We start from the raw sequence: 13,079 nt of genomic DNA on the forward strand, positions 1-13,079 counted from the left end.
TTTATAGAATTTTAGTTGAATTTGGCGCACTGCATTTTTACTGTCTTTTGGCCAGGTGGGAGGCTAGCGTCCCACATATCCCAGAGAGGTTTTAAGTATTCAGACCCCATCACCTTTTCCAAATTTTGTTACATTTCAGCATTATTCTAAAATTGATTCAATTGTTTTCCCCCCCTCGTCAATCTAAACTCAGCAAAAAAAAAGAAACGTCCTCTCACTGTCAACTGCTTTTATTTTCAGCAAACTTAACATGTGTAAATATTTGTTGGAACATAACAAGATTCAATAACAGACATAAACTGAACAAGTTCCACAGACATGTGACTAACTGAAATAGAATAATGTGTCCCTGAACAAAGTGGGGGGGGGGGGGGGGGTCAAAATAAAAAGTAAGTCAGTATCTGGTGTGGCCACCAGCTGCATTAAAGAAGGACTGTAGCATCTAATGATTAAACATTATGGAGTCTTAAAGGAGGCCTGTAGCTTCTAATGATGAATTACTATGGAGTCTGATGCTTTAAAGGAGAAGTTTACCCAAAATCCAGAAACTCATAAGTGATTCCATACATTGAAACTAGTCCAGTGGATTTTTTCCCTCTCCCTGTAGTGCTGTATTGAAACAGCTGCACGTTACGTTGCTGGATGCGGGCCTCGCTCTGCTGCTTTGCCAGTTAATTTGTTATTTTATTACAGCTATGGCCTTTGTCTTTCACCTGGAGTTGTTTATTTATGTCTGAGAAAAACACCTTTCAACATAAAACATATACAAAATAAACTCAGCAAAAAAAATTACGGGTCTTTTTCAGGACCCTGTTTTACAAAGAATATTCGTAAAAATCCAAATAACGTCACAGATCTTCATTGTAAAGGGTTTCAACACTGTTTCCCATGCTTGTTTAATGAACCATAAACAATTAATGAACATGCACCTGTGGAACGGTCGTTAAGCCACTAACATCTTATAGACGGTAGGCAATTAAAGTCACAGTTATGAAAACTTAGGACACTAAAGAGGCCTTTCTACTGACTCTGAAAAACACCAAAAGAAAGATGCCCAGGGTCTCTGCTCATCTGCGTGAACGTGCCTTAGGCATGCTGCAAGGAGGCATGAGGACTGCAGATGTGGCCAGGGAAATAAATTGCAATGTCCGTACTGTGAGACGCCTAAGACAGCGCTACAGGGAGACAGGACGGACAGCTGATCGTCTTCGCAGTGGCAGACCACGTGTAACAACACCTGCACCGGATCGGTACATCCGAACATCACACCTGCGGGACAGGTACAGGATGGCAACAACAATTGCCCGAGTTACACCAGGAATGTACAATCCCTCTATCAGCGCTCAGACTGTCCGGAATAGGCTGCGAGAGGCTGGACTGAGGGCTTGTTGTAAGGCAGGTCCTCACCAGACATCACCGTCAACAATGACGCCTACGGGCATAAACCCATCGTCACTGGACCAGACAGGACTGGCAAAAAGTGCTCTCACTGACGAGTCGCAGTTTTGTCTCACCAGGAGTGATGGTCGGATTCGCGTTCATCGTCGAAGGGATGAGCGTTACACCGAGGCCTGTACTCTGGAGCGGGATCGATTTGGTGGTGGAATGTCCATCATGGTCTGGGGCGGTGTGTCACAGCATCATCAGACTGAGCTTGTTGTCATTGCAGGCAATCTCAACGCTGTGCGTTACAGGGAAGACATCCTCCTCCCTCATGTGGTACCCTTCCTGCAGGCTCATCCTGACATGACCCTCCAGCATGACAATGCCACCAGCCATACTGCTCCTTCTGTGCGTGATTTCCTGCAAGACAGGAATGTCAGTGTTCTGGCATGGCCAGCGAAAAGCCCGGATCTCAATCGCATTGAGCATGTTAAGTTTATTGAAAATAAACGCAGTTGACAGTGAGAGGACATTTCTTTTTTTGCTGAGTTTACAATTACCATTTTCTATTACAGAGTCTGTGATCATTTTAATTTCATTAAATCATCCGTGGGCCAACAATGCAAATGTAAACAATGGAGCAAATGCATCACATCCAAATATCACTGTACTATCTGTAGTGCTGGAGGAATGACACACCCAGATAAACACACACACAGTCAGAGTTAAAAAAAGGACCATTTAAACACATGGAATCTGATCTACTCTATATTCAAACTGACAGACTCCATATTCACTTCATGTTTTCTCGTAAAAACATACAAATATATGTTTAAGACTACTTTGTACAATTCAATATGGTATAAACAAGTAAACACATTCTCAGTCAACAATATAAGACAATTGGAGCACTGTGTATGTTCTCTAATGAATTTTAAGTCAATGTGATGTGAAACATGAATTTACACACGAGGAGAAGTAATTATTCTCCCGTGTGGATTCTCACATGACGTTTAAGTGACCGTGATGAGTAATATGTCTTCCCACAGTCTGAGCATTTGCAAGGGTTCTCCCCTGTGTGCAGTCTCATGTGTTCTTTCAGCTTTCCTGAATGGTTAAAACGCTTTCCGCAGTGGGAGCAGCGGTAAGGCTTTCCCCTGTGTGTATTCGCTTATGAGCGTTTAGCTTTCCTGACTCTCTGAAACTCTTTCCACAATGGGAGCAGTGGTAAGGCTTCTCCCCTGTGTGTATTCGCTCATGAGATTTCATGTTTCCTAACTTGTTAAAACTCTTTCCACACTGGGCGCAATGGTGTGGCTTCGCTCCTGTGTGTATCCTCTCATGTCTTTTCAGGCTTCCTAATTTGGTAAACCTAGTTCCACACTGGGAGCAGTGGTAAGGCAACTCCCCTGTGTGTATTCGCTCATGAGCTTTCAGGCTTCCTAACTGGTTAAAACTCTTTCCACATTGGGAGCAGAGGTGTCGTCTTGCTGGTTTGGACATCTTTGGTTCCTCGAAGTTTGGTTTTCCTCCTGCCAAAGACAGTGTTTATTTAAAGAGAGACCTGAATGAAACCTCTTCATGATAATGCTGCCTTGTATGAGGTGTCATGACCGTACCGATTATCTCTCACCCCCAACTTAGGAGAGATCTAGGGGTATGAAGATGTGGGGGGTTTTTGACCCCTCACGCCCATTGTAAATCTTAGGCAACAGACAAAATTATTTTGTCCTCTCACTATGGAGAACCGGCCTCAGAACATTAAACATGGAATAAATGGACTTTGGAACAATGGTTTCCGTCAGCCACAATGGTGGTAATGACGATAGATGGAATATGAAAATTAATGTCATTTTTGTTTTGTTATTAAAGGTTAAAGGACGACGTCATTATGAAAACATTGTAACTTTAAGAGTTTTCCTAGTATATGCTTGATGTTTATACATTGTACGTTGTGTGGAAAATGTTCAAATCAAAGAGAATGTTTTGGTAAAGATGAAATGTGAAGTTAGTTGTCTAAAATTGGATTTGAGTAAAATCTAGACCTTGCCTTGTAACTTGGTAGGCCCAGAGAATTGCCTTAAAAGCGGTTACGCCCACATCTGACCCGAGGGTATAAGACATGTGAGTTAAGAATTAACATATCAGACTAAGTGACCCGAGCTGCAGCAAAGGTCTGAGTAGTCAACGAACCCAAAACACAACACGAGGTTGAAGACAAAGGAATCCTTTTCTTCTCATGCTATGGATGAATAGCTGCATCTAAGCGGGTGAATTCAAGCCGGACCACCCGGTCTCAACCCCCCATCGAATCGTGGTATCTACACTGTTTTCATTCCTACGCCGTGAGCCCTGAGCTACAGGGCTGGCTGTCCTCAGAAGAACCCTTTCAGAACAAGGGTGAGGAATCAGACCACTAAGCAAAAAGGACACTGACATCGTGAGGACAACCAGAGAGTTGCACCAGAGAAGTGCGTCATTTCTTGAAGCCTAAACGGCCCACGCGGAGAGACCCACAGCGGAGACCTTCAACACGTAATTACATCATTATATTCTGACCCATAAGAGCGGCAGTTCGGGGCAAGGTCAGGGTTCAAATAAGCATAGCTGACAAATGCACCCAAATGTATATTTCTCTCGTGTACTTTCTCTTTTTCTCTCTTTTAAATCCCCATTTTGGGGAACACGCGTCAGAGTGTGTTGGCCCGTTGTACTAAGTTCTAATCAACAGCCTAGACTGTGTTTTTGTTTATGCGTATCTTCTATTATCATTTTAGCTTTCTAGTAAATAAATAGTCAACTAAAATTGGTGTGGTACGAACTCATTGGTGGGACTCGGGTTTGTGCAGATTCCCGGATTATGCGACGTTCAGAATGAGACTGTAGAGGAAATTGATTAATTAGCGACTGTTGTCAAATCGATATTCTGATATTCTTTGAGGTAATTTGGGAAATAGAAACTCAATAAAACTAATTTTCCCATGGTGCCCAGGTTAATGAGTTAATAATTGTCTGATTCATTTAATCACGCAATTATAAACCGTTAATCATTCGATGAGCAGCAGTCGTCACATTAACTAATACAACGTCACGACATATTGGCACCCCGTGGGAGGCATCGAAGATAAAACTATGGCTGCACTTTGGGTTAATTCCATACCAATTGTGTAGCAAGATACATATATACCATTAATAGCTATAGGCAGGACTGGTGTGGGAGAAGCGTGTGTGTGTCGTTCCATTTCACCCAGATACTGGTCGGGAGAGAACCACCCCTGTGGTACATCTGACGAATGTCAGTGTGTCGGAGGGTCTACTGAATGCTACGAGCTAGGGCATATGTACCAGCCGATGTAGACATTCTGAGAATAATACTAGTGGCCCAACTAGTAGGTCGCTTTCAGGAGTGATCTGACTCGGTCATAAGCAATTCCTAGAGCAGAGGACATATGAGCCAGCCATTACGGAAATTTGAGTAGATATATTCGTTTGACCGAAGCCATTATCTTTCTACCTCTCGCATTTGGTAACGTGAAGAGTTTAAGGGTTGAACGTGAGACGTCACCTAGTAAACCCGTTCCCTTGTTGGGGGGAACTTCCCTTGCGCCGCGAAGTGGAAGGAAAGCTAAGCATTGCCAGATGCTAAGCTAACAAAGGGGAGTAGCCATTTTTGTTTTCCCCTTTGTTCATAGTGAATTCCCGCGCCGGGTGGGAATCCTGTGAGATCTCAGCTTGCGCTATCAGTAACCTCTGGCGAAGAATCGCCAGTCATTTTTCATGAAATAATTCAGGTTACGCTGTAGGATATCAATCCAGTCTCAACTGATTGGATATCATTGTCTCATTCAATTTAATACATACATTAAATTGCTACACTACCTTTCCAGGTTGGTTATTGGAATAATACACACACTAATGTCTTCTAACCAATGAGATGGTTAAACTTTTCAACGTTAACTTAGCGATAGCAACTCTTTCAGGTGAATTAAAGTTAAAATTCCCAAATAGCCTATACAGGTTAGATTTATCATTAAAATCGATTTAATCAATCAAATCTGTTTTGGCAAGTTCAGTAATAACCAACTCGCATTACTGACTCAGTCTTGATGATTCATTGACATTTACAAACTGAGTTAAATCGTGTTTGCAGCCTCCAACTCAAAAACCCAAATATTACGTAAAGTGAAATAACTGATCATCATAAAACGAGCAATCCATCAGATGTGTTTCCACCCATTCCCCCTCTAATCAGTGGACCTTCACACACGGAAAGATTGATCACTGACCTCAGCAACGATGCAAATCCTAACTATGCCGAGGGGCTGAAAATGTTAGATAAGCGAGAAAAATGCAGACATTGTGACAGACGCTCTCCAAAATAGACCATCAGGCGGAGGCCTTGTGAAGGTTCTCTCCAGTTTAGCCCTCAACTATGGCCACCAGCAGAGATGGACAGTGCACCAGTACCTCAGTGCCCAGCAGCAGAGATGGACAGTGCACCAGTACCTCAGTGCCCAGCAGCAGAGATGGACAGTGCACCAGTACCTCAGTGCACAGCAGCAGAGATGGACAGTGCACCAGTACCTCAGTGCCCACCAGCAGAGATGGACAGTGCACCAGTACCTCAGTGCCCAGCAGAGATGGACAGTGCACCAGTACCTCAGTGCCCAGCAGCAGAGATGGACAGTGCACCAGTACCTCAGTGCCCACCAGCAGAGATGGACAGTGCACCAGTACCTCAGTGCCCACCAGAGATGGACAGTGCACCAGTACCTCAGTACCCAACAGAGATGGACAGTGCACCAGTACCTCAGTGCCCACCAGCAGAGATGGACAGTGCACCAGTACCTCAGTGCCCAGCAGCAGAGATGGACAGTGCACCAGTACCTCAGTGCCCACCAGCAGAGATGGACAGTGCACCAGTACCTCAGTGCCCAGCAGCAGAGATGGACAGTGCACCAGTACCTCAGTGCCCACCAGAGATGGACAGTGCACCAGTACCTCAGTACCCAACAGAGATGGACAGTGCACCAGTACCTCAGTGCCCACCAGCAGAGATGGACAGTGCACCAGTACCTCAGTGCCCACCAGCAGAGATGGACAGTGCACCAGTACCTCAGTGCCCACCAGAGATGGACAGTGCACCAGTACCTCAGTGCCCAGCAGCAGAGATGGACAGTGCACCAGTACCTCAGTGCACAGCAGCAGAGATGGACAGTGCACCAGTACCTCAGTGCCCAACAGACATGGACAGTGCACCAGTACCTCAGTGCCCAGCAGCAGAGATGGACAGTGCACCAGTACCTCAGTGCCCAGCAGCAGAGATGGACAGTGCACCAGTACCTCAGTGCCCAGCAGCAGAGATGGAAAGTGCACCAGTACCTCAGTGCACAGCAGCAGAGATGGACAGTGCACCAGTACCTCAGTGCCCACCAGCAGTGATGGACAGTGCACCAGTACCTCAGTGCCCACCAGCAGAGATGGACAGTGCACCAGTACCTCAGTGCCCAGCAGCAGAGATGGACAGTGCACCAGTACCTCAGTGCCCAGCAGCAGAGATGGACAGTGCACCAGTACCTCAGTGCCCACCAGCAGAGATGGACAGTGCACCAGTACCTCAGTGCCCAGCAGAGATGGACAGTGCACCAGTACCTCAGTGCCCAGCAGCAGAGATGGACAGTGCACCAGTACCTCAGTGCACAGCAGCAGAGATGGACAGTGCACCAGTACCTCAGTGCCCAACAGAGATGGACAGTGCACCAGTACCTCAGTGCCCAGCAGCAGAGATGGACAGTGCACCAGTACCTCAGTGCCCACCAGAGATGGACAGTGCACCAGTACCTCAGTGCCCAGCAGCAGAGATGGACAGTGCACCAGTACCTCAGTGCCCACCAGCAGAGATGGACAGTGCACCAGTACCTCAGTGCCCACCAGAGATGGACAGTGCACCAGTACCTCAGTGCACAACAGAGATGGACAGTGCACCAGTACCTCAGTGCACAACAGAGATGGACAGTGCACCAGTACCTCAGTGCCCAACAGAGATGGACAGTGCACCAGTACCTCAGTACCCAACAGAGATGGACAGTGCACCAGTACCCAACAGAGATGGACAGTGCACCAGTACCTCAGTGCCCACCAGCAGAGATGAACAGTGCACCAATACCTCAGTGCCCACCAGCAGAGATGGACAGTGCACCAGTACCTCAGTGCCCAACAGAGGCATGAGCAGGAAGCTGGGGAGTTCAAGGCACAGGTGGAGAGAACCAGGGAGCTGGCATCGAAAGCCGAAAAAGATAAGCTACTGCTAGCCGAGGAATTGTGTGTGAGAACAGATAAATTGGAAGATCTGGCTAACACTTATAACAAAGAACGCAAACAAACTCTTGACCAAGTCCGTATCCGAAAGGAACAACTCGTTTTAGCCAAAACTAAATACGATGAAGTCCACGCAAAACTAGATGAATCTGACGAGCTAGCTAGAAACCGGGGCGAGCAACTTGATGCCCTGCAAACGGTTGTGAATGAAACCCCTCAAAGCAATAATGTTCTATTCCAAAAGCTGCAGACCAAAGACGATCAGTTAATGAACACAATGACCAAGTTGGAGGACAAAACAGCAGAACTCATTGAAGTCGCTGATTTAATGAAGGATGAGAAAAACCAGGTGAGAAAGTTGGAAAATGTGACCTCTAAACAAAAGGACATCGCATCACTGGATCTTTCACTCCACACTTGAGACCCCTCCCTGCAAACCATGACAGATAAGTATGAGGCCGAGCGGAGCAAGGGCGACACCTACATGTCTAAAATAAACACCCTCAACTCCCAGATGGAATCTGCGATGAAACAGAACACCACCTTTAGGTATCATCTGTAGGAACTCCAGAACAGTCACGCACTATTGTGGGACAACCAAACCAAGCAACCTGGCTCACATCCGGAGCTCAGAGAACGAGGGAATGTAGACGACAGGAGATTTCAGCCTCTTTCTCTTAGCCATTCGGCCCACAGTGACATGGGGCCTCCTCGCAAACACAACCACAGCTTGACTTTTCCTCTTGGCCTTTCGACCCACAATTACCAACGGGAGGGTCCAGATGCTCCCCGCGCACTCGGTGGGGATCGCCTTGACAAAATCATCAAAAACTTCCGCCTCTTTGACCCCGTTCCAGGAAAGCCAAACAACACTGAGACATTCTTAGCAGACATAGAGGACGCCTTGGTTACCATCGCTTGGTACCACTAATGGATTGGAAAACCAACCAAATCTGGTCACAAATATGTATGCCAACTCCGTTGACTTCACCGCATTCTTCCAAGGCTACCTGTCATACATTGTGCAACGGCGTTTGTTCGACGTCAGCATCTGCCGCAAACCCGGTGAACTTGGTCATGAGTCCGCCATTGGTGACAGATGACAAGGTGAGTTCAACTTGGAACTTAACCGAACATGAGGTTTTCCTGTGTGGCTTGGGTGATTCACCAACATACCGACCTCCTCTGATAGGGGGCGTGTGCCTAAACGGCATTATGGTTGAGGATGCCAGACTGGCAACCTGGTCAGAAAAATCTGCAATCAGTTTGGAAATGTTCAACGAAATTTCGAAAATGGCTAACTGCCATCCCCTTGTGCCGAAAACGTTTAGATTTCCACTGGGAACGACTCCCCAGACGACGCTCACCGCAATAGGGGTGTGTGCGCTATCGATCCGCATTGTAACCAAGGAAGTATCTCACTACCTACTGGTTGTCGCAGACCTCCCACACACAGTCTATGTGGGAGCGGACATTTTGGTAAGATTGGGTGTTAAACTCGATACCATACACCAAGTTCTTTGGACTTTGGCGCAGCCAAACCAACATGCCTTGTCTTTCGACCCGGTGTGAATGGCATCCGGGCAGACTATTCCTGAAGCTTGCAAGGTGATAACTGAGTCCGCCATGATGATTCCGGCAAGAACCACAGAGGTTTCTGTAAGACTGAACCTGGCGCCCGGATACCGGGTGGAAGGCACCACTGCGTTCTTCCAACCCTCTCCGCAACTATTCGACTTGGGGCTAACTATCAATGGCAACCCGCTGTTGGAACTGACCACTAGATCCACTTACCCCCAGTACAAAATCTGACTCAAGCGGATATTTCCATTCCTCGGCACACTCAGCTAGGAACATTGATCGATTACTCCTTCCATGATTTTGAACTGGTTGTTCCCGTGATTGGGCCTCTTCCATCCTCCCTAGACCTAGATGGTGAGGGAGGTACGCTGTTTACTTGTCTGTCAAAGGCATTCGCAGTAACCCCCATATTGCCACTTGACGACACATCAACGTTCAGGCTGGATGTCGATTCTGACATCTGTTCTAAAACCAACCGGTAAATGGTGTTTTACCGTTGACTATAGACAACTCAACAAACTGGTTCCGTTGTCTCGTTGGCCAATGACACAGCTCAACCAAGAGTTGCCAAAGGTGGCAAATGCCAAGAACTTCTCCACCGTCGACGTGGCAAACGGTTTCTGGACCATGACTGTCAACCCTCGTGACCAACACAAGTTGGCTTTCTCTTTCTCGAACAAGCTCTTCACGTTCAATCGTTGCCCGCTCGGGTATGTGAACTCCCCCTCAGAGTTCAACATCTTTCTGCACAAGGTAATGCCAGACGCAGCCTCTAGGGGGACGATAATCTATGTGGACGACGTTCTCATGAGAAGTGAGACTTTGTCACATCACCTCAACGAAATGTTCTCACCCAACTCAGGTGAATTTTGGCCCATTCCTCCTGACAGAGCTGGTGTAACTGAGTCAGGTTTGTAAGCCTCCTTGCTCGCACATGCTTTTTCAGTTCTGCCCACAAATTTTCTATGGGATTGAGGTCAGGGCTTTGTGATGGCTACTCCAATACCTTGACTTTGTTGTCCTTTTTGGAGAAAAGGACAATCTTGGTCCCTATGTGCAGTTGCAAACCGTAGTCTGTCTTTTTTATGGCGGTTTTGTTCCTTGTGGAGCGGCCTTTCAGGTTATGTCGATATAGGACTTGTTTTACTGTGGATATAGATACTTTTGTACCCGTTTCCTCCAGCATCTTCACAAGGTCCTTTGCTGTTGTTCTGGGAATGATTTTCACTTTTCGCACCAAAGTACGTTCATCTCTAGGAGACTGAAAACGCTTCTCCTTCCAGAGCAATATGACAGCTGCGTGGTCCCATGGTGTTTATACTTGCGTACTATTATTTGTACAGATAAACGTGGTACCTTCAGGCGTTTGGAAATTGCTCCCAAGGATGAACCAGACTTGGCTGATTTCTTTTGATTTTCTCCTGGTGTCAAGTTTGAAGGTAGGTCTTGAAATACATCCACAGGTACACCTCCAATTGACACAAATTATGTCAATTAGCCTATCAGAAGCTTCTAAAGCCATGACATCATTTTTAGGGAATTTTCCAAGCCGTTTAAATCTCTAGCCACTTTAATAATCTAAAACTGATTAAAATGTATTTTTACCTCATTAAAATGTACAAACTACACCCCGTAATGACAAAGCAAAAACAGGAATTTTGATTTTTACAAATGTATTAAAAAACTTACATTTCACATTTACACAAGCATTCAGACCCTTTACTAAGTACTTTGTTGAAACACCTTTGGCAGCATTGAGGCTTCTTGGGTATGACCCTACAAGCTTGGCACACCTGTATTTGGGGAGTTTCTCTCATTCTCTGCAGATCCTCTCAAGCTCTGTCAGGATGGATAGTGAGCATTGCTGCACAGCTATTTTCAGGTCTCTCCAGAGATGTTCGATCAGGTTCAAGTCCGGGCTCTGGTTGGGCCACTCAAGGACATTCAGAGACTTGTTCCGAAGCCACTTCTGCGTTGTCTTGGCTGTTGGCTTAGGGTCGTTGTCCCGTTGGAAGGTGAACCTTTGCCCCAATCTGAGGTCCTGAGTGCTTTGGAGCAGGTTTTCATCAAGGATCTCTCTGTACCTTGCCCCGTTCATCTTTCCCTCGATCCTGACTAGTCTCCCAGTCCCTGCTGCTGAAAAACATCCCCACAGCATGATGCTGCCATCACCATGCTTCACTGTAGGGATGATGCCAGGTTTCCTCCAGACGTGACGCTTGGAATTCAGGTCAAAGAGATCAATCTTCGTTTCATCAGACCAGAGAATCTTGTTTCTCATGGTCTGAGAGTCCTTAAGGTGCCTTTTGGCAAACTCCAAGTGGGCTGTCAGGTGCCTTATTCTGAGGAGTGGCTTCCATCTGGCCACTCTACCATAAAGGCCTGATTGTTGGAGTGCTGCAGAGTTGGTTGTCCTTCTGGAAGGTTCTCCTATCTCCACTGAGGAACTCTGGAGCTCTGTCAGTGACCATCGGGTTCTTGGTCACCTCCCTAACCAAGGCCCTTCTGCACCGATTGTTCAGTTTGGCCAGGCAGCCAGCTTTTGGAAGAGTCTTGGTGGTTCCAAACTTCTTCCTTTTAAGAATGATCGAGGACCTTGTGTTTTTTGGGACCTTCAATGCAGCAGAAATGTTTTGGTACACTTCCCCCGATCTGTGCTGTCACTCAATCCTCTCTCAAGGACAATTCCTTCGACCTCAGGGCTTGGTTTTTGCTCTGACATGCACTGTCAACTGTGGGACCTTATAAAGACAGGTGTGTCCATTCCAAATCATGTCCAATCAATTGAATTTACCACAGGTGGACTCCAATCAAGTCGTAGAAACATCTCAAAGATGATCAGTAGAAACAGGATGCTCCATTCCGAGTCTCATAGCAAAGGGTTTGAATACTTATGTAAATAAGATATGTATTTTTTTACATTTGCAAAAATGTCTAAAAACCTGTTTTTGCTTTGTGGTTAACTTTCTTGGGATAGGAGGCAGCATTATCACTTATGGATGAATAGCGTACCCAGAGTGAACTGCCTCCCACTCTGTCCCAGATGGGATAGAAAACACTCTGACGTTTCTAAAACTTTTTGAATGATGTCTGTGAGTATAACAGAACTCATATGGCAGGTGAAATCCTGAGAAAAATCCAACCAGGAAGTGGGATATCTGAGGTTGGTCGATTTTCAACTCAGTCCCTATTGAATGCACAGTAGGATATGGATCTGTTTGCACTTCCTCCGGCTTCCACTAGATGTCATCCGTCTTTAGAAACTTGAATGGGGCTTCTACTGTGTTGTGGGGCTGAATAAGAGGGGAATGAGTCAGGTTACTGGTAGAGAGCCATTTCCTGGTCACGCGCATTTCACATGATAGCGACCTGTGCTTCTCTACACAGAAAGGAATTCTCCGGTTGGAACGTTATTGAATATTTATGATAACAACATCCTAAAGATTGATTCTATACTTAGTTTGACAAGTTTCTTCGGCCTGTAATATAACATTTTGAAGTTTTCGTCCGACGTTCGCCTGGACCTGCACGAGCATTTGGATATGTGTACTAAACGTGCTAACAAAAGTAGCTACTTGGACATAAATAATGGACATTATCGAACAAAACAACAATTTATTGTGGAACTAGGATTCCTGGGAGTGCATTCTGATGAAGATCATCAAAGGTAAGGGAATATTTATAGTGTAATTTCTGATTTCTGTTGACTCCAACATGGCAGAGAATTTTTTTTTCTGAGCGCCGTCTCAGATTATTGCATGGTGTGCTTTTTCCGTAAAGTTTTTTTGAAATCTGAC

General features: G+C 46.0%; 1 protein-coding gene across 1 annotated transcript in view; it reads right to left on the reverse strand.

Moving 5' to 3' along the window:
- LOC120023442 overlaps window positions 1-13,079 on the reverse strand; it is a gene marked incomplete at both ends in the record, with an annotated part of 359,115 nt that overhangs the window by 102,510 nt on the left and 243,526 nt on the right. The window contains 2 exon segments of the mRNA XM_038967467.1: window positions 2,370-2,541; window positions 2,544-2,915. Of these exon segments, the coding sequence (XP_038823395.1) occupies window positions 2,370-2,541; window positions 2,544-2,915 (544 nt within the window).

Source organism: Salvelinus namaycush, chromosome 2 (genome assembly GCF_016432855.1).
Source record: "Salvelinus namaycush isolate Seneca chromosome 2, SaNama_1.0, whole genome shotgun sequence".
Classification (NCBI taxonomy): domain Eukaryota; kingdom Metazoa; phylum Chordata; class Actinopteri; order Salmoniformes; family Salmonidae; genus Salvelinus; species Salvelinus namaycush.